Source organism: Salmo trutta, chromosome 27 (genome assembly GCF_901001165.1).
Source record: "Salmo trutta chromosome 27, fSalTru1.1, whole genome shotgun sequence".
Lineage (NCBI taxonomy): Eukaryota > Metazoa > Chordata > Actinopteri > Salmoniformes > Salmonidae > Salmo > Salmo trutta.
This window is the reverse complement of record NC_042983.1, coordinates 15,571,505-15,591,014: the sequence shown is the minus strand read 5'-3', so window position 1 is coordinate 15,591,014 and position 19,510 is coordinate 15,571,505. Positions and strand designations below refer to the sequence as shown.

General features: G+C 45.8%; 1 protein-coding gene across 2 annotated transcripts in view; it reads left to right on the top strand.

Moving 5' to 3' along the window:
- Positions 1-17,318, top strand: part of LOC115164416 (ATPase MORC2A) — a 28,938-nt gene extending 11,620 nt beyond the window's left edge. For both annotated transcript variants that reach the window (XM_029716865.1, XM_029716864.1), the window contains exons 4-27: positions 129-163; positions 537-605; positions 724-814; positions 987-1,095; positions 1,325-1,484; positions 1,804-1,915; positions 2,028-2,153; positions 2,290-2,369; positions 2,496-2,578; positions 2,671-2,756; positions 2,847-2,987; positions 3,161-3,315; positions 11,057-11,185; positions 11,291-11,396; positions 11,472-11,691; positions 11,877-12,143; positions 12,465-12,719; positions 13,076-13,219; positions 14,300-14,357; positions 14,474-14,612; positions 15,155-15,328; positions 15,461-15,554; positions 16,098-16,286; positions 16,389-17,318. In XM_029716865.1, coding sequence (XP_029572725.1) covers positions 129-163; positions 537-605; positions 724-814; positions 987-1,095; positions 1,325-1,484; positions 1,804-1,915; positions 2,028-2,153; positions 2,290-2,369; positions 2,496-2,578; positions 2,671-2,756; positions 2,847-2,987; positions 3,161-3,315; positions 11,057-11,185; positions 11,291-11,396; positions 11,472-11,691; positions 11,877-12,143; positions 12,465-12,719; positions 13,076-13,219; positions 14,300-14,357; positions 14,474-14,612; positions 15,155-15,328; positions 15,461-15,554; positions 16,098-16,286; positions 16,389-16,457 — 3,091 coding nt within the window. In that variant the 3' untranslated portion in view covers positions 16,458-17,318. The remainder of the gene's footprint in view (positions 1-128; positions 164-536; positions 606-723; positions 815-986; positions 1,096-1,324; positions 1,485-1,803; positions 1,916-2,027; positions 2,154-2,289; positions 2,370-2,495; positions 2,579-2,670; positions 2,757-2,846; positions 2,988-3,160; positions 3,316-11,056; positions 11,186-11,290; positions 11,397-11,471; positions 11,692-11,876; positions 12,144-12,464; positions 12,720-13,075; positions 13,220-14,299; positions 14,358-14,473; positions 14,613-15,154; positions 15,329-15,460; positions 15,555-16,097; positions 16,287-16,388) is intronic.
- Positions 17,319-19,510: the final 2,192 nt, after the last annotated feature.

Here is a 19,510-nt window from a genome sequence, read left to right as displayed (position 1 = left end):
ATTTGTTAGTATTCTCTGTATTCTGAAATAAAAGGTAAAAGCATTATCATTCTAATTGGAACCGTGTCTAACCACACTGGTTTATCTGCCTTCTGATTGGTCTGCCACCTACCAATCATCTCCTACAGGGATGCAAATGCCACCCGGATTGACATCTACACAGGTATACACACACATACATATTGCTTCACATACACCGGTACATAGATTTGTGTCTATGTGGAAACATTTCCATTGCTCACCTCTCACCCCTCTGACGCTACTATACAGATCACGCTGCCTATCAACAATCTAGAATACCTACAGTGCCAATGGTTACCGGACTACTGATTTTTAATTATAAGCTACACCCAGGATTTGACTAGTTCTGTTTTTAGAAAGCTTAGTTTCAGCTATTGAAAAAGCCATCTATTTCAGTAGTAGTTGTGTTATGCTTTCTCTTTTCCCCTCTTGTGTCTAACCTGTGTGTGGCTTTCTATCTCATCCACCTCCTGTTGTAACATGTGTCTAACCTCTCTTCCCCTCGTGGCCAACAGAGAAGAGACAAGATTTGCGTGGAGGCTACATGCTATGTTTCTTAGACGACGGCACAGGAATGGACCCCAGTAAGTTTCATTCAAATGAAATGACTAAAGTAGACAGTAATTAAGTTGATCCACAAATCTATATATGAGCTATAAGAAATACCATATATGATGGTTATATTTCCCTCCTATCTCTCAGACGAGGCGACCCATGTGATCCAATTTGGGAAGTCCACTAAGCGTACACCAGATTCTACTCACATCGGCCAGTATGGAAATGGTCTCAAATCGTAAGCCTCTCACACATAATATATACCCCTTTGCAGACACTTTCATACATTTAGTTCATACATTTATAGTGATTGTATGTGGTCCTCGCTGTAATCGAACATGCAATCTTGGGGTTGCTAGCGCCACGCTCTCACCAAGTCAGCCACATCGTGTGTGTGTGTTTCTCTCTAGGGGCTCCATGCGTATTGGGAAAGACTTTGTTCTGTTCACCAAGAAGGACAACACTCTGTCCTGCCTGTTCCTGTCTAGAACGTTCCATGAGGAGGAGGGGCTTGACGAGGTGAGGGGTCAGCTGCAGCAGGCACTCTCCCATCCAGCAGACACACTGATGATATGTCCAGTGGTTAAAACATAGTGTTTTATTTTGTGACTGTCGTGTTATACTCTGATTTGCTGAAAGAGCTTTTATTGACTATGTCCACCTATTTGAAACAACACATAACATAACACTTCTTGAGAAGTGTTGTCAGTATGTATCTTAAGGTTGTCCGTTTGTCTCCTCTTGTCAGGTGATCGTACCCCTGCCCACCTGGGACCTACTGACCAGACAGCCAATCACAGGCGACCCTGAGAAGTTTGCCATAGAGACGGAGCTCATCTACAAATACTCTCCTTTTAAAAACGAACAGCAGCTGATGGAACAGTTTAACAAGATAGAGGGCAGCAGCGGTGAGACGTGTGTGTGTGTGTGTCTGTGTGTCTGTCTGTCTGTGTCTGTGATCATCTATAACATGAACTACGTGTGTAGGTACTCTGGTGATCATCTATAACCTGAACTGTGTGTGTAGGTACTCTGGTGATCATCTATAACCTGAACTGTGTGTGTAGGTACTCTGGTGATCATCTATAACCTGAACTGTGTGTGTAGGTACTCTGGTGATCATCTATAACCTGAACTGTGTGTGTAGGTACTCTGGTGATCATCTATAACCTGAACTACATGTGTAGGTACTCTGGTGATCATCTATAACCTGAACTGTGTGTGTAGGTACTCTGGTGATCATCTATAACCTGAAGTTGATGGACACCAGAGAACCAGAGCTGGATGTAGAGACAGACCACCAGGATATCCTGATGGCTGGGACCCCTTCAGAGGGAGTGTAAGTATGGGGTCTGCGTGTGTGGGTAATATTTTATATATATATAATCGATGACTTGAAGACTACCTAGGACTGTGTGTTTATGCTGATGATATCACTTCCCCTCATACAGGAAGCCAGAACGTCGGTCGTTCCGAGCATACGCAGCTGTCCTCTACATCGACCCCAGGATGAGGATCTTCATACAGGGACACAAAGTCAGGACCAAGAGACTGTCATGCTGCCTCTACAAGCCCAGGTTTATATATATATATATATATATACACACACACACACACTACCGCATCCAGAGACTCTCCTGTCTAGAGACATCACTAAGACTAAAATCCTAAGTCCTGTTTGTGTCCATTCAGCTAAGTCTGTCTGTCTCTCAGGGTATATAAATACACATCGACTCGATTCAAAACCCGTGCTGAGCAGGAAGTAAAAAAGGCTGATCACCTCGCTAAAATAGGTGAGTTTCCCACATACACACAGATCACCTGGCCAAGATGGGTAAGACACACACACACACACACACACACACACAGAACCAGTTCTGCCTTTAGAACCCACTCCCCTCTCTGTGTGTGTGTTCCAGCGGAGGAGAAGGCTCGTGAGGCGGAGAGCAAAAGTCTGTCTCTGGAGGCCAAACTGGGAGACGACCTGTCCAAAGAGTCACGGGTAAGAACCAACACACACGGCAAGATTAGCAATATCTTGACCCAATGGTCTGACTCCTCTCCTCCCTTATTCAAATCCTCTCTCTGCTCCAGGTCATGTTGCGTAAGGCTCAGGAGGGGGCCATGATGCTGCGACGGGAGGCAGAAGTCAAAAAGATGATTCAGGAGTCCAAACAGAAGTCAGTCAAAATAAAAATGTTAACTTTATAAACAAACGAAAGTCAAACCGAACAATAAAACGTTAACACTGCTCTCTCTCCTTCCCCCAGAGCATTGAAGGAGCCTAAGGAACTGAGTTTTATCTTCGGGGTGAACATTGAGCAGAGAGACCTGGATGGGATGTTTGTCTATAACTGCTCTCGCCTCATCAAGATGTACGAAAAGACTGGACCTCAGCTGGAGGGAGGAATGTGAGTAACACACACACACACACACACACATACACTCCCTTCGATTGTCCTCTTATTGGCTAGTCAGTGACTAGTGAGATGACCAGAAATGCTTTCTAATGAAGTGTGTGTGTGTGTGTGTGTGTGTGTGTGTGTGTGTGTGTGTGTGTGTGTGTGTGTGTGTGTGTGTGCAGGGCCTGTGGGGGTGTTGTGGGGGTAGTAGATGTTCCATACCTGGTTCTGGAGCCCACTCACAACAAGCAGGACTTTGCGGACGCTAAAGAATACAGACACCTTCTGAGAGCCATGGGAGAACACCTAGCCCAGTACTGGAAGGACAGCAACATAGGTAACACACACAACGTCTATATAACCATGATAGTGGAAGATTGTAATTTAACCCTTATTTTACCCTTATTTTACCAGGTCAGTTGACTGAGAACACATTCTCATTTACAGCAACGACCTAGAGAATAGTTACAGGGGGGAGGAGGGGGTAGCTAACGAGAGAGAGAACAGACACAGAGAGCATTGGTTCCTGAGTTCTGCAAAAACATAGAATTACAGTTGGATAAATGTAGATTAACCTGAATTTTTTTCGCAAGGATTTATACACGACACTAACCTCAACATCAAAACCTTCATTCCAAATCACAATTCCATACCTAAAACCTTGATTTTGGACAAATTTACCTGAATGGACTATTGCTACCAAGGATTATCAAGAAAAAAGTTCTAACAAACCAAAACCTGCAGAAGAAACACAGCGGAACATGGAAATACCATCCAACACAAAACTGAGTGAGTAATGTTCAATCTGAACCTACTTCTGAAGCCAAAAATGAAAAGACAATCATCTCTAGGTAATTTTGTTGTTTAAAGCTTATTATAAACTGGGTGGTTCCAGCCCTGAATGCTGATTGGCTGACTGCCGTGGTATATCAGACCGTATACCACGGGTATGACACATTTCTTTTTCCTGCTGTAACCAGTTTATAACTAAGCAATAAGGCACCTCGAGTTTGTGGTATATGGCCAGTATACCACGGCTAAGGGCTGTGTCCAGGTACTCCGCGATGCGTGGTGCTTAAGAACAGCCCTTAGCCGTGGTATATTGGCCATATACCACACCCCCTCAGGCCTTATTGCTTAGTTATAAACTGGGTAGTTTGAACCCTGAATGCTGATTGGCTGACAGACCATATACCACAGGTATGACAAATAACTTGTTTTTCCTGCTCTAATTACGTTGGTAACCAGTTTATAATAGCAATAAGGCACCTTAGGGGTTTGTGGTATACGGCCAAAATACCACGGCTAAGGGCTGTGTCCAGGTACTCCGCGATGCGTGGTGCTTAAGAACAGCCCTTAGCCGTGGTATATTGGCCAGATACCACATCCCTTCGGGCTTTATTGCTTAAATAAATAAGGTTACTAAGCTACCAAGCTGCTAGGAAAGAAACTGACTAAAATTAGCACTGAAGTGTAAAGTGAGAGGTGTGAAGAAAACTCTTGAGCCCTAACAATGGCAGAGTTCCACAGCCCCCCCTCCACCCAAATGCAGAGGCCTTTGAAGCCCCTTCGATCCCCTGGATTCATCTCTATGTTTAACTGATATGCAGCCAGGACACTTCAATTGTAAATTACCTTAGTAAGAAACAATATTGTTGATTTGATCACATCGGAAGATATCCTCAGAATCCACAAAATACAACAGCCACAGGACAACTTTGTTTGGATGTCGTAAAGGATCATTTGCCGAAACTGAAAAGATATAGCCAGCAAACAACCTCCTTTTCCACATGGAAAAGATGGTGGACAGAGACTTGCTAGATTTTCTACAAGGAATCTATCTTCCAAAAAAAGCTTCTCCCAAGTAGGTGCGACACCTGCTCCCGTTGCCTGCTGCACTGCTGCTTGGATTCCACCTGGTGATCTGTTCACCGTCCTCCCTGGCCTGTCTCCCCCTGTCTGGTAACCCTGCCTCTCCCCCGAGCTTTTGTTCGCCTCCAGCACACACACACACTGTTGGGGCAAGTGACTATGAACTTACAATGGCTAGCCCCAAGTTGTTATATTTTTCTCTTGTGCTTTATGCTATTTACCTCATGACTCCTGCGTGCTTTGTTGATTAGGAACTTGCTTGTTTACCCAACTGTGGGACAGACTGTTTGTTCCCACACTCAGACTCTGACACTCTATGGGCTACACGGACTCTTGACCTTCCATCCTGTTCTAACCACCTCTCGCCAGCTTTGTATTCATGGTACCTGATGGAATTGCATTACAATATGATCTTGTTGCCATCGAATGCACATTCAAATGTTCTAAATCAACACTGCAGAGCTTTCCCTGTCCTCTGCCGTGCCCTGATTGTATTACCGCTGATTATATCTGGAAATGTGCATTTACATCCTGGCCCATCTGTTGCTGGCCCCAATTCTGACTTGTGCTCTGATATCTGCTTCACTGATTTCTGCTCTCGTAAAAGCCTGGGTTTTCTGCACGTTAACACTAGAAGCTTGTTACCAAAAGTTGATAAATTGAAAGCTCATTACTGAGACGTGGTTAAGAAAGAGTGTTTTGAACACTGATGTTAGCCTTTGGTTATAACCTTTTTCGGCAAGACAGGTCTTCCAAAGGTGGGGGAGTGGCAATATTTACCTTCAGTACTCAGTTATCTCCACCAAATCTGTCCCCAAACAATTTGTTTTTGTGGTATTAAGCAGTAAACTTTCAAATAGCTCTTTGTTGACTGTTGCTGGGCGTTATCAGCCACCATCAGCACCGGCCTGTACCCTCTCCTGGCCCCTTACACTTAGTCTGCAATTGTCCTGCTAGGTGACATAAACTGGGACATGCTTAAACCACCCTCCCATCTCCTAAAGTAATGGGACTCCCTAAATCTTTCTCAGATTACCAATCCCACAAAATATGACTCCAAACACCCAGAAAAGGCTACTCTCCTCGATGTTATCCTCACAAATAATCCTGAAGTTTATCAGTCTGGTGTTTTCTGTAATGACCTTAGTGATCACTGTTGTGCAGCCTGTGTTCATAATGGCTGCTCAGTGAAACGACCTGTCCTGATTTGTCATAGACGCTTGCTAAAAAACTTTAATGAGCAAGATTTCCTTCATGACCTGTCCTCTGTAAATTGGTATAGAATCAGCTTAATCCCTTCTGACGAAGACTCTTGGACCTTCCTTTTTTGATATTTTCAGTGGTATCGTTAACAAATACGTACCCATAAAGAAAATAAGAATTTAAAACAGGTTCGGTCCCTGATTCGACGGTGATGTGGTAGAGTTACTCCACCTCAAGAATTCCATTTGGCAAATCGCTCGGCACAAGCACATGCTGACTGGCTCTCGTTCAGGCAAATTAGAAATAAGTGCACTCAGGCTATCCGGAAGGCCAAATTTAGTTACTTTAAGGAGCAGTTCTCTCTCTGTGGGTCTAACCCCAAGAAGTTCTGGAAAACAGTTAAAACCTGTTGAGGATCTTATCCCGATCTTATCCCGGTATTGGGATTCATTGTCATGTGACCATGGCGGGGAATTCAAAACTGCAAGAGTAATCATTTCAAAAAATCAAATAATCAACTATTTTCCTCCATTTGAAAGATATATCTCCTAAATCTAACCACGCTGTCCGATTTTCAGAGGCATTACGGAGAATGCATAAAGTTAGGTTATGTGAGGAGAGTACATTGACAATAGCTGCGTGTAATGTTTAGCCAATTCAAAGAAGGGCATCAACAGACAGAAAACTAGCTAGAATTATGCACTTACCTTTGACAATCTGCATCAGATGACACTCATAGGACATTATGTTATACAATACATGCATTTTTAGTTCCATCAAGTTCATATTTATATCCAAAAACAGCATTTACAGTCGCGGTGAAATTCAGAATTTTTTTCGGCTCGAATGCACCCAGTGAATCCAGCATTACAAATCACGGAATTACTATTCGAAAACATTGGTAAATTATAATATTGTCATTCAAAGAATAATATATTATCATCTCGTAATTGCTACCGAAGGGCCAGATCTCAAAATAACTTTACTGGGAAATCACATTTTGTATAAACTGGGTACTATGCTAACAACAATAAGCTATATGCTAAGCTAAGCTAAGCTATACCGTTAGCATTAGCATCATCTAATATCGATAATAACATTCTAAATATCCCCTTACCTTTGATTATCTCCATCAGAAGGCGCTGCCAGAGATCCCAGGTCCAGAACAAATGTGGTTTCTTTTGACAAAGTTCATAATTTATGTCCAAATAGTTAGCGTTCAGTAGGCTCCCACAAAATGAGGTGGGCAGTGTAAAGTCACGTCGAAAAACTAAAGAAAACCTAGTAAATAATCTATTTACGTTTGTTTAAACATGTCAAACGTTGTTTAGCACTAATCTTTTGTTCCATTTTTAACGTGAAACATCAGTAAACATCAGTAATATTTTCACACAACCTATCAAGTGTCTAGAATAAACGATAATGACAAAGGCACTCTTCTCAGATTCATGCGCAGGCGCAAAAAATGAAGTGATGACGTGTCAACTTGTAAGCTTTCTAATTCGGTGTGTATTTATCACAGATGCTTCAAACAACTTTCTAAAGATCGTTGACATCTAGTGGAAGCAGTAGGAGTTGCGAACTGAATCCTTTCTCACTGTGGTATCTTTAAAACAATGACACTAAATAGTACAGTCACAAAATTCTCTTTTTTTTTTTATCTATTTTTCACAGGTTTTTGCCTGCAATATGAGTTTTGTTATACTTACAGACACCATTCAAACTGTTTTAGAAAATTCAGAGTGTTTTCTATCCGAATGTGTTAATAATATGCATATCCTAGCTTCTGAGTTGGTGTAGGAGGCAGTTAAAAATGGGCACATATTTCTTTCAAAATTCTCAATACTGCCCCCGTGGCCCGTAGAGGTTAAAGACCTGGAGAATGAACCCTCCTCTTCATAGCTGCCGATGTCCCTTAATGTTGATGACGTGGTTGTTACTGGCAAGGAGCACATGGCTGAGCTCTTTAATCACCACTTTATTAAGTCAGGATTCCTATTTGACTCTAACATGCCTCCTTGCCTGTTCAAGATTACCTCATCTCCCACCCCTTCCAATGCGACTATCCCCGATGCTCCTCCCTCTTTTTCCCCTGCCCTGCTACAAAGTTTCTCCCTTCAGGCGGTCACTAAGTCCGAGATGCTAAAGGAGCTCCTTAAACTTGACCCCTAAAAAACAGCTGGGTCAGATGGTTTAGAGTAGACCCTTCTTTAAGGTTGCTGCCCCTATCTTTGCCAAGCCCATCTCTGACCTTTTTACTCTCTCCTCTGGGGGAGGTTCCCATTGCTTGGAAGGTAGCCACGGTACGTCCTTTATTTAAAGGTGGAGATCAAGCTGATCCTAACTGTTATAGGCCTATTTCTATTTTGCCCTGTTTATCAAAAGTGTTGGAAAAACTTGTCAATAATCAACTGACTGGCTTTGTTGATGTCTACAGTATTCTCTCGGGTATGCAATCTGGTTTCTGCTCAGGTTATGGATGTGTCACTGCACCCTTAAAGGTCCTAAATGATGTCACCATTGCTCTTGATTCTAAGCAATGTTGTGCTGCTATTTATATTGACTTGGCTAAAGCTTTTGATACGGTAGACCATTCCATTCTTGTTTACCAGCTAAGCAGTATTGTTGTCTCTGGGGGATCTTTGGCCTGGTTTGTTAATTACCTCTCTCAAAGAGTACAGTGTATAAAGTCAGAACATCTGCTGTCTCAGCCACTGCCTGTCACCAAGGGAGTACCCCAAGGCTCGATCCTTGGCCCCACACTCTTCTCAATTTACATCAACAACATAGCTCAAGCAGTAGGAAACTCTCTCATCCATTTATATGCAGATTATACACTCTTAAACTCAGCTGGCCCGTCCCCGGATTTTGTGTTAAACACTCTAAAACAAAGCTTTCTTAATGTCCAACAAGCTTTCTCTGCCCTTTACCTTTGTTTTGGAGGTTTTCAGAACAAGGTTATGTGGATTGGTAAGAAGAATGCCCCTCTCCCCACCGGTGTGATTACTACCTCCTGAGGGTTTAGAGCTTGAGGTATTCACCCCATACAAGTACTTGGGAGTATGACTAGACAATACACTGCCCTTCTCTCAGCACATATCAAAGCTGCAGGCTAAGGTTGCATCTAGGCTTGGTTTACTATATTGTAATTGCTCATCTTTCACCCCAGCTGTCAAAGTAACCCTGATTCAGATGACCATCCTACCCATGCTAGATTATGTAGATGTAATTTATAGATCGGCAGGTAAGGGTGCTCTCGAGCGGCTAGATGTTCTTTACCATTTGGCCATCAGATTTGCCACCAATGCTCCTTATAGCACACATCACTGCACTCTATACCACTCTGTAAACTGGTCATCTCTGTATACACGTCGCTTATTTATAAAACCCTCTTAGGCCTCACTCCCCCTCATCCTCCTCATACAACACCTGTTCTGCCAGTGACATTCTGTTAAAGGTCCCCAAAGCACACACATCCCTAGGTCGCTCCTCTTTTCAGTTTGCTGCAGCTAGCGACTGGAACGAGCTGCAACAAACACTCAAACTGGATAGTTTTATCTCAATCTCTTCATTCAAAGACTCAATCATGGACACTCTTACTGACAGTTGTGGCTGCTTCGCGTGATGTATTGTTGTCTCTGCCATGTTGTCCTTTGTGCTGTTGTCTGTGCCCTATAATGTTTGTATCATGTTTTATGCTGCTGCCGCCATGTTTGCTCCCATGCTGTTGTTGTCGTCTTAGGTCTCTCTTTATGTGGTGTCTCTTGTCGTGATGTGTGTTTTGTCCTATATTTTTATAATTAAAAAAAAGTGTCCCCACAGGAGGCCTTTTGGTAGGCCGTCATTGTAAATAAAATTTAGTTCTTAATTGACTTACCTACTTAAATAAAAAATAAATAAATATAGCTTCAGGGTTACATTAAATTAGTAATTCTAGCGTTAGAAAGTTGACATTCTCCACTTTTTTACAGTATACATCTAACATTGTAAGCTAAAGCATTGAAAGAATATCAAAAACTTCTTAAAGGAATACAGTTAATCCCCTACCCAAGTGTAGGCTACCATACCCCTCACTCTGTCTACAATGTCCCTAGCCCTGTCTACCATGTCCCTCGCCCTGTCTACCATGTCCCTCGCCCTGTCTACCATGTCCCTCGCCCTGTCTACCATGTCCCTCGCCCTGTCTACCATGTCCCTCGCCCTGTCTACCATGTCCCTCCCCCTGTCTACCATGTCCCTCCCCCTGTCTACCATGTCCCTCCCCCTGTCTACCATGTCCCTCGCCCTGTCTACAATGTCCCTCCCCCTGTCTACCATGTCCCTCCCCCTGTCTACCATGTCCCTCCCCCTGTCTACCATGTCCCTCGCCCTGACTACCATGTCCCTCGCCCTGTCTACCATGTCCCTCGCCCTGTCTACCATGTCCCTCGCCCTGTCTACCATGTCCCTCGCTCTCTGTCTACCATGTCCCTCGCTCTCTGTCTACCATGTCCCTCGCTCTCTGTCTACCATGTCCCTCGCTCTCTGTCTACCATGTCCCTCTCTACCATGTCCCTCGCTCTCTGTCTACCATGTCCCTCGCTCTCTGTCTACCATGTCCCTCGCTCTCTGTCTACCATGTCCCTCGCTCTCTGTCTACCATGTCCCTCGCTCTCTGTCTACCATGTCCCTCGCTCTCTGTCTACCATGTCCCTCGCTCTCTGTCTACCATGTCCCTCGCTCTCTGTCTACCATGTCCCTCGCTCTCTGTCTACCATGCCCCTCCCCCTTGCGCGCCCTGTCTAGGGTGCAACATGAGGGGGACAACAATGAATGCAGGCAGGATGTTTTGGTAGGCTAAATATACATATCAAGGGTAGCAAAACAATGTAACTATTAATCTGTGTATAGCTCTACTTAGACACACTACTGTTAATGAGCATAGTTACGCGTGGTTGTATAGTTTCTGCAACAGCCTTAGTCCATATGTCTAGCATGTTTCTGCTTTTCCCACTTTTTTTTAGCTCAGAAGGGCATAGTGAAGTTCTGGGATGAGTTTGGGTACCTGTCGGCCAGCTGGTCCTCACTCCCCTCGGCTGAGCAGAGATACAAGAGACGCCGCGCCATGGAGATACCCCTCACCATACAGTGTGGTGAGTTGTACACAGAGACACTTTAAAGTGTGTCAAGTCACACACACACACATATAAAGAAATAGACAAGCTCTGAGGTTTGTCTTTCTCTCCCTCTCTCTGTAGATAAATGTCTGAAGTGGAGGACTCTGCCATTCCAGATGGATGCGGTGGATAAACGTTACCCGGACAGCTGGGTGTGTCTGATGAACCCTGACAGCACTCAGGACAGGTAAACACACACACACATATATACACCTGCAGGAACACCACATACAGTATATCTCAAATGTTGTGTGTGTTGTAGGTGTGATGCAGCGGAGCAGAAACAGAACCTCCCATGTGGAGTTCTGAAGAAGGACAGGCAGACGGCCGAGGACAAACAGAAAGAACTGACAGAGAAGATCAGACAGCAGCAGGAAAAACTAGAGGCTCTGCAGAAAACCAGCACGATCAAATCAGCAGCAGATGTGAAGAAGTTGCCTCTGGATGTCAGCATGAGACCCATGAATGACAGTTCTTCCCAGGTACACACACACACACACACACACACACACACACACACACACACACAGTCACAAATACTCCCCATCTACAGGTAAACACACACTACATGTATACAGACATACTTAACCTCTACTGTTTTCACACATTAACACATACTGTCTCCTGATATCTGTATATAATGTTTCATATTCTCTCTGTCTCCTAGGCAACCAGGTCTTCAGAGCGTGTTTCACGCCCTCGCTCCCCCCCTCTCCCCGCCCTCCTCAAGAACGCCCCCAGCCAGCCGCCAGCCCTCAACCGCAAACTTACCAATTCCCCTCGACCGACCGCCCGGCCTGCTGCCCCAGCCTCCAGAGTCGACCAATCTAGAGCCAGAGCTGCAGCGAAGCCATCACCCCCTCCAGCTAAGCCCGCCCCCAAAGCCCCAGCCAAAATCCCCGCCAAACCCACCCCTCCAAGCCGCAGCTCACGGGTGAGTATGTTTGTGTGTGTTGTCCTTTATCAAATCTATTACGGTTATGTTAAAATAGTGAGAGACTTAGGGAATTAAGCCATTTATCTACTTACCCAGAGTCGGATGAGGTAGACTTCGTCATTGCACTATTGAAAACAGGTTTTTAGAAATGTTTGCGAATGTTAGCATTTGCTCGCAAAACTACCTCTAACTTCCTTCAGACTGGATGCAGAGACATAAAAATGGAATCCATGAGTTAATTGCCAAATACCAAAATCATTTTCAAAATACCTTTATGGTCCTTTAGCAGTATCAGTAATATCTATGGTGTTTCTACAGATTCAAGCCAAATCGTCTCTTGCCAAAGCAACCACACCTGCTAGCAGCCAGCGCAAGAGAGTGATGGAGCAGGAGGAGAGTGAGGAGGAGGAGGAAGAAGAAGAAGAGGAGGAGGAGGAGGAAGAAGAAGAAGAAGAGGAGGACAGCGAGGAGGAGAAGGAGCCTCAGCCCAAGAAATCCAAGATGGCAGCTGCAGTGGGGAATCGTGGGAAAGCTGTTGAGAAAGCTCCACTCAAACGGGGAAAAGTGGCGGAGGTACATTCTCTCTCTCACACACACACACACACACACACACACACACACACACACACACACACATTCACTGCTCAGACTATCAAACTGTCAATCTATAGAATATCTGTATACAATGTATCAGACAGACACAGGAAAGTACTGCATGTGTAAGAGGAGAGAGAACGGAAAGATAAAGGGGAAGGGATGTTTGGAAGAAGAGGACAGATAGATGTTTCCTGAAGACGAGTGAGGACGGAGAGGTGATGTTAGGTACGGAGAGGGGAAAAGCTCTTTTGGAGGAAGAACACGAGTCTTACACATGGAGCACACCAGTTTACCCATAGGTCAGAGGTCATGTGATGTCATCGACCCCACAGGTACCCACCCCCCCACTCAGCACCAAACCCCCGCTGCCTGAGAAGAGGAGTGCTACCATACCAACACGGCTGCCCCCCGCAACACCACCGCCAGCCAAACCCATCCCCACCCCGCCTAAGCCCTCGGCTGGGGCTAGAGCCAAGGTACCCACCAGCCACGGCGCAAGAGGCTACACCTTCTCTACTCATAATGTTATCTGTCCTATCCCTCTCTCCTAACTCTAATCATAATAGAATAGATCCTCTCCTTCTCTCATAATGCTACTCTAAATGGAATGGGTCCTGTCTGTCTCCTAACTCTACTCTTAAGGGGGTTTTCGCATATAGTCCTCTTTAAAATAACTGATCTCAGTCTTCTTTAAAGTGAACTTTGGGGTTAAGAAAAACAAAAAAACTCTTATTTTGCCTTTGAATGAGGACTCGACTCTTTTGCCACTTCACTTATTTTTCATCTTTGCTTTCACATTGCTATGTTTAGAAAGGAACCGACATCTTTTCCCAACATTCACTCAATGCACTGTGGGTTTATTACATAGTGCAGGACAAGCCATTCCATCACAATGTGTTAAATTACAGCTAGATATACCTATTTACATTTTGGAAGCTAATAGATTGCATTTAGTTAAGAGACATCATTGTCATCTGAAGATATTATTAACATTGACATATTATTGGTAACAGAATAAATAGCAGAAGAATAACTGCAGATGAAATAACGCTAGAATTGATTTTGCACCCCAAGTTGTGATTCTCTCCAAATATTGTCACACTATTCAAATCTCAGAATTGAATAAACGGCTTAGGAAGCTCTCAGCCTATAGATCACATATTGGAAGCCAAATAATCTGAACTATTATTTTGGAGTTTGTGCATCTTTGACAATCTCTAATCAATATCCAAAAAATGGCAGTTTTTTTTTCAACGAATCTGCACATCTCTCTGTTGTGGCACCAATGTGAGGGTTTATGGCAGGGTTTATGGCAGGGGGAACTGTGTTGCAGTAGTCTAGTGTGTGGTGCAGGAATACTGAATGCAAACCTGGGACCCTTTGTGTTGGGTCCTGTCTGTCTCTTAACTATTCTATATATAGTTGCTTATATTCTGCTCTCCTGCATCTTTTTCTCTTGCTCTCTTTTCTCAATAACACACCACTCTTGTATTTCTTCACACACACTTACTACTAGACAGTTTGATCAGTGTGTTTTCTGTGTGTAATGTTTTTAGGTGACAGGCAGTGCAGAGGACGAGCACCCAGAGAATGAACCGAAGAATGCTCAGAAAGGTGATCTTCATTACATTCTTGATGATAAGTTGATTTGCTGAGAAGACTTCCTATTAGCAATGCCATAGACATCAGAGTTTCAGGACAAAGCTTCACAATTCCTCTGTCTCCTGTAGATAAGGGTATGTTGGTGGAGGTGCGTGTGAATAAGGAATGGTTCACAGGCAAAGTGGTTGCTGTGGAAACCAGTAAGCAGAGCGTTCGCTGGAAGGTGAAGTTTGACTACGTCCCCAGATCCACCCCCAAGGACCGATGGTAGGCTCACCAACTCACCGTGTTTGTGCTTTGTTGTTTAACGTTTATGTGTGTGTTGTGCTAGGGCTGGGAATTGCTAGGGACCTCACAATACGATATTATCACAATACTTAGGTGCCGATACGATATGTATTGCGATTTGATACTGCTATTTTATTATATTGCGAACTATGTCTGCTGCAGAGAGACAAGAAGGGCATGAGAAAACAAGTTTTGATCAGTCAGGCAAATAAGTGCTGAAAACATGTTGGCTCACTATTTAAAAAGATGGAGAACAAGCTATAGCTATTCTATTTATTTAAATCGGTACTTGGAGTAAAATATCAATATATTGTCCAAAAATAAGATTGCATATGTAACTGTAAAGATTTTTTCCCCCATCGCTATGCTGTACCAGTGGCCAATGATGTGCCAGTTTCTATTTAATTTCCAAATGTTTTGATAAGTTACTGTGCTCAGGAGTTTTGCGGTGCTGTTATTACGGTGGTTAAGGGCAGTGAGGAGGTGAGGTTGTTGGTATAATTTATGGTTGTTGTTATTAGGGTTTTCAAAGGCAGTGAGGAGGTGAGGTTGATGCGACCGCCCTCTCCCCTCTCCCAGACCCCTGACACACAGCAAGGGGAGGGGACTGAAAAAGGGCCCGCCCCCATGGAACCCGACACCACCCAACCAGGAACCAGTCGAGAGGTGACTGACAACCTGGTCAACATGATGAGGTAACCATGACTACCTGATACTCTGTCATTGAGTCCTACCTGTTGGTTTTTGGCCTCCAATTGCTGTTTTCTTTTCAGAGGGCGAATGGAATGGGGATGTCACAACTCTCATTTTGTGTGTGTTCTCTTCAGGACGCTGCTGCGTTATTTCTTCCCTCCTGATTTCCGGATCCCGAAGGACGATGTCAACAGCATGACCGCAGAAGAGCTGGTGGCCTTCCCTATGGTGAGACTGACCTTTAACTCCTGACCTCTAACTTTAACCCATGTCTTCTAGAGACCTGCCCTGGAGTCTGCTACAGTCATATCATTGTAATTCATACCAAAGCAAAATCGTATGTATGTGTGTATATATACACTACCGTTCAAAAGTTTGGGGTCACTTAGAAATGTCTTCTTTTTTTAAAGAAATGCAAAAAAGAAATGTCCATTAAAATAACATAAAATTGATCAGAAATACAGTGTAGACATTGTTAATGTTGTAAATGACTATTGTAGCTGGAAACGGCTGATTTTTAATGGAATATCTACATAGGTGTACAGAGGTCCATTATCAGCAACCATCACTCCTGTGTTCCAATGGCACGTTGTGTTAGCTAATCCAAGTTTATTATTTTAAAAGGCTAATTGATCATTAGAAAACCCTTTTGCAAGTATGTTAGCACAGCTGAAAGCTGTCGTGCTGATTAAAGAAGCAATAAAACTGGCCTTTAGACTTGTTGAGTATCTGTATATATCTATCTGACCGTGTGTATGCATGCGTCTGCAGAAGGAGTATTTCCAGCAGTATGAGCTGGGTCTCCAGTCTCTGTGTAACTCGTACCAGAGCAGAGCTGACGCCAGAGCCAAAGCTGTGGAGGAGAAGAGTACCAGCGCTGAGACCAAACTCAGAGAGGCAGACGAGAAGCTGCAGAAACTACGAACCAACATCGTACAACTGCTGCAGAAAGTACAGGAGGTAAGACATACACCAAAATCGAAGCTTAGCTACAGAGAAGATGAGAACCCGCTAACACACACGGACAAACTGAAATGGAATGTCGCTCCTTCCCTCCTGCAGGACATTGACATAAACACGGATGACGAACTGGATGCCTACATAGAAGACCTGTTGACCAAGGGGGACTAGTGAGGAGACAGACAGACTCTCGGAACCCTGACTTGCTCTCAGAACCTTGGGTCCGTCTGTACTTCCCAAAGTACTGTAGCTCTGTAGCTCCGCTACAGATGCTCTTTACCCATAACCCTCCACGAGGCCTGCCCGCCCCGCTCTGCAGATGGAGAGGAGAGGCAGCTGCTGCCTGACCTGCTGCTGTTGCCGTTTGGTCCCCAAGTTTGTTTTTATAAAACTGCAGTATGGTTTTGTGTTTCTCGGTCTGTTGTTTATTTAACATTAGCATGCTCTGGTTTTGGATGGTCCATTCTGAGATTAGCACGTAACGGACGTCTCTTTTTAGTCCTTTTATATCAACAATCTATGATGTTATATACAAGCTCTGTTACGCTACTGTATGTTACACCAACCAGTCCTGATTGACTGCAGAACTGAAACTCTTCTCAATCTGTAGGTGGGGATCAGATTCTGCTCTATTGCTGTGTTCTGATCTTGTGCCGCGTACACACATACATACGCACGCCAGTCCGAGTACGGCACCGAGCGTCGCCGATCAAAGTTCCTGTGATGTAGATGACAGGCAATTCTCTGATTTCAGAAGAGGGTCTGATGGTAACCTAAACTATGGAGCAGTTAAGATTCATATGTATTCTCCATATTGATCTGTGATCAGGTGGAGAGAAATTACATGAATCATAAACCCATAATAGCGTCCTGACCTCTAATCCTGACCCATAACCCCTTTACCACCAGTCACAGTCTGATGCAAATCCAGTCCCATTGAGTGCCAGATTTGATGTTAGTTGCCATCAGATGGTCAAGCCTTTTTTTACCCTGTGTTGAAGCGTTGTTTAACCCAGTGTTGAAAAAAACAAATCAGTGTTGCCTAGCTGCTTTCAACCACCTCCCACACCTTCAACCACCTCCCACGCCTCTCTCTCACACCCTAGCCTCTCTCTCACACCCTAGACTCTCTCTCACACCATACCCTCTCTCTCACCCTAGCCTCTCTCTCACACCCTAGCCTCTCTCTCACACCCTAGCCTCTCTCTCACACCCTAGCCTCTCTCTCACACCCTAGCCTCTCTCTCACACCCTAGCCTCTCTCTCACACCATAGCCTCTCTCTCACCCTAGCCTCTCTCTCACCCTAGCCTCTCTCACCCTAGCCTCTCTCACCCTAGCCTCTCTCTCACCCTAGCCTCTCTCTCACACCCTAGCCTCTCTCTCACACCCTAGCCTCTCTCTCACACCCTAGCCTCTCTCTCACACCTTAGCCTCTCTCTCACACCCTAGCCTCTCTCTCACACCCTAGCCTCTCTCTCACACCCTAGCCTCTCTCACACCCTAGCTTCTCTCTCACACCCTAGCTTCTCTCTCACACCCTAGCTTCTCTCTCTCTCTCTCACCCTAGCCTCTCTCTCTCTCTCACCCTAGCCTCTCTCTCTCTCTCTCTCACACCCTAGCCTCTCTCTCTCTCTCTCTCTCACACCCTAGCCTCTCTCTCTCTCTCTCTCACACCCCTAGCCTCTCTCTCTCTCTCTCTCTCACACCCTAGCCTCTCTCTCTCTCTCTCTCTCACACCCTAGCCTCTCTCTCTCACACCTTAGCCTCTCTCTCTCACACCTTAGCCTCTCTCTCTCACACCCTAGCCTCTCTCTCTCTCTCTCACACCTTAGCCTCTCTCTCTCTGTCTCTCACACCTTAGCCTCTCTCTCCCTCACACCCTAGCCTCGCTCTCTCACACCCTAGCCTCGCTCTCTCACACCCTAGCCTCCCTCTCTCTCACACCCTAGCCTCCCTCTCTCTCACACCCTAGCCTCCCTCTCTCTCACACGCTAGCCTCTCTCTCTCTCTCACACCCTAGCCTCCCTCTCTCTCACACCCTAGCCTCTCTCTCTCTCTCCCTCTCTCTCACACCCTAGCCTCCCTCTCTCTCACACCCTAGCCTCTCTCTCTCTCACACCCTAGCCTCTCTCTCTCTCACACCCTAGCCTCTCTCTCTCTCACACCCTAGCCTCTCTCTCTCTCACACCCTAGCCTCTCTCTCTCTCACACCCTAGCCTCTCTCTCTCACACCCTAGCCTCTCTCTCTCTCACGCCCTAGCCTCGCTCTCTCTCTCTCACGCCCTAGCCTCGCTCTCTCTCTCTCACGCCCTAGCCTCGCTCTCTCTCTCTCTCACGCCCTAGCCTCGCTCTCTCTCTCTCTCTCACGCCCTAGCCTCGCTCTCTCTCTCTCTCTCTCACGCCCTAGCCTCGCTCTCTCTCTCTCACGCCCTAGCCTCGCTCGCTCTCTCTCTCTCACGCCCTAGCCTCGCTCGCTCTCTCTCTCTCACGCCCTAGCCTCGCTCGCTCTCTCTCTCTCACGCCCTAGCCTCGCTCTCTCTCTCTCTCACGCCCTAGCCTCGCTCTCTCTCTCTCTCACGCCCTAGCCTCGCTCTCTCTCTCTCTCACGCCCTAGCCTCGCTCTCTCTCTCTCTCACGCCCTAGCCTCGCTCTCTCTCTCTCTCTCTCACGCCCTAGCCTGGCTCTCTCTCTCTCACGCCCTAGCCTCGCTCTCTCTCTCTCTCACGCCCTAGCCTCGCTCTCTCTCTCTCTCTCACGCCCCCCTCGCTCTCTCTCTCTCTCTCTCCGCCCTAGCCTCGCTCTCTCTCTCTCACGCCCTAGCCTCGCTCTCTCTCTCTCTCACGCCCTAGCCTCGCTCTCTCTCTCTCTCACGCCCTAGCCTCGCTCTCTCTCTCTCTCACGCCCTAGCCTCGCTCTCTCTCTCTCTCACGCCCCTAGCCTCGCTCTCTCTCTCTCTCACGCCCTAGCCTCGCTCTCTCTCTCTCTCTCACGCCCTAGCCTCGCTCTCTCTCTCTCTCGCCCTAGCCTCGCTCTCTCTCTCTCTCACGCCCTAGCCTCGCTCTCTCTCTCTCTCTCACGCCCTAGCCTCGCTCTCTCTCTCTCTCTCACGCCCTAGCCTCGCTCTCTCTCTCTCTCTCACGCCCTAGCCTCGCTCTCTCTCTCTCTCTCACGCCCTAGCCTCGCTCTCTCTCTCTCTCTCACGCCCTAGCCTCTCTCTCTCTC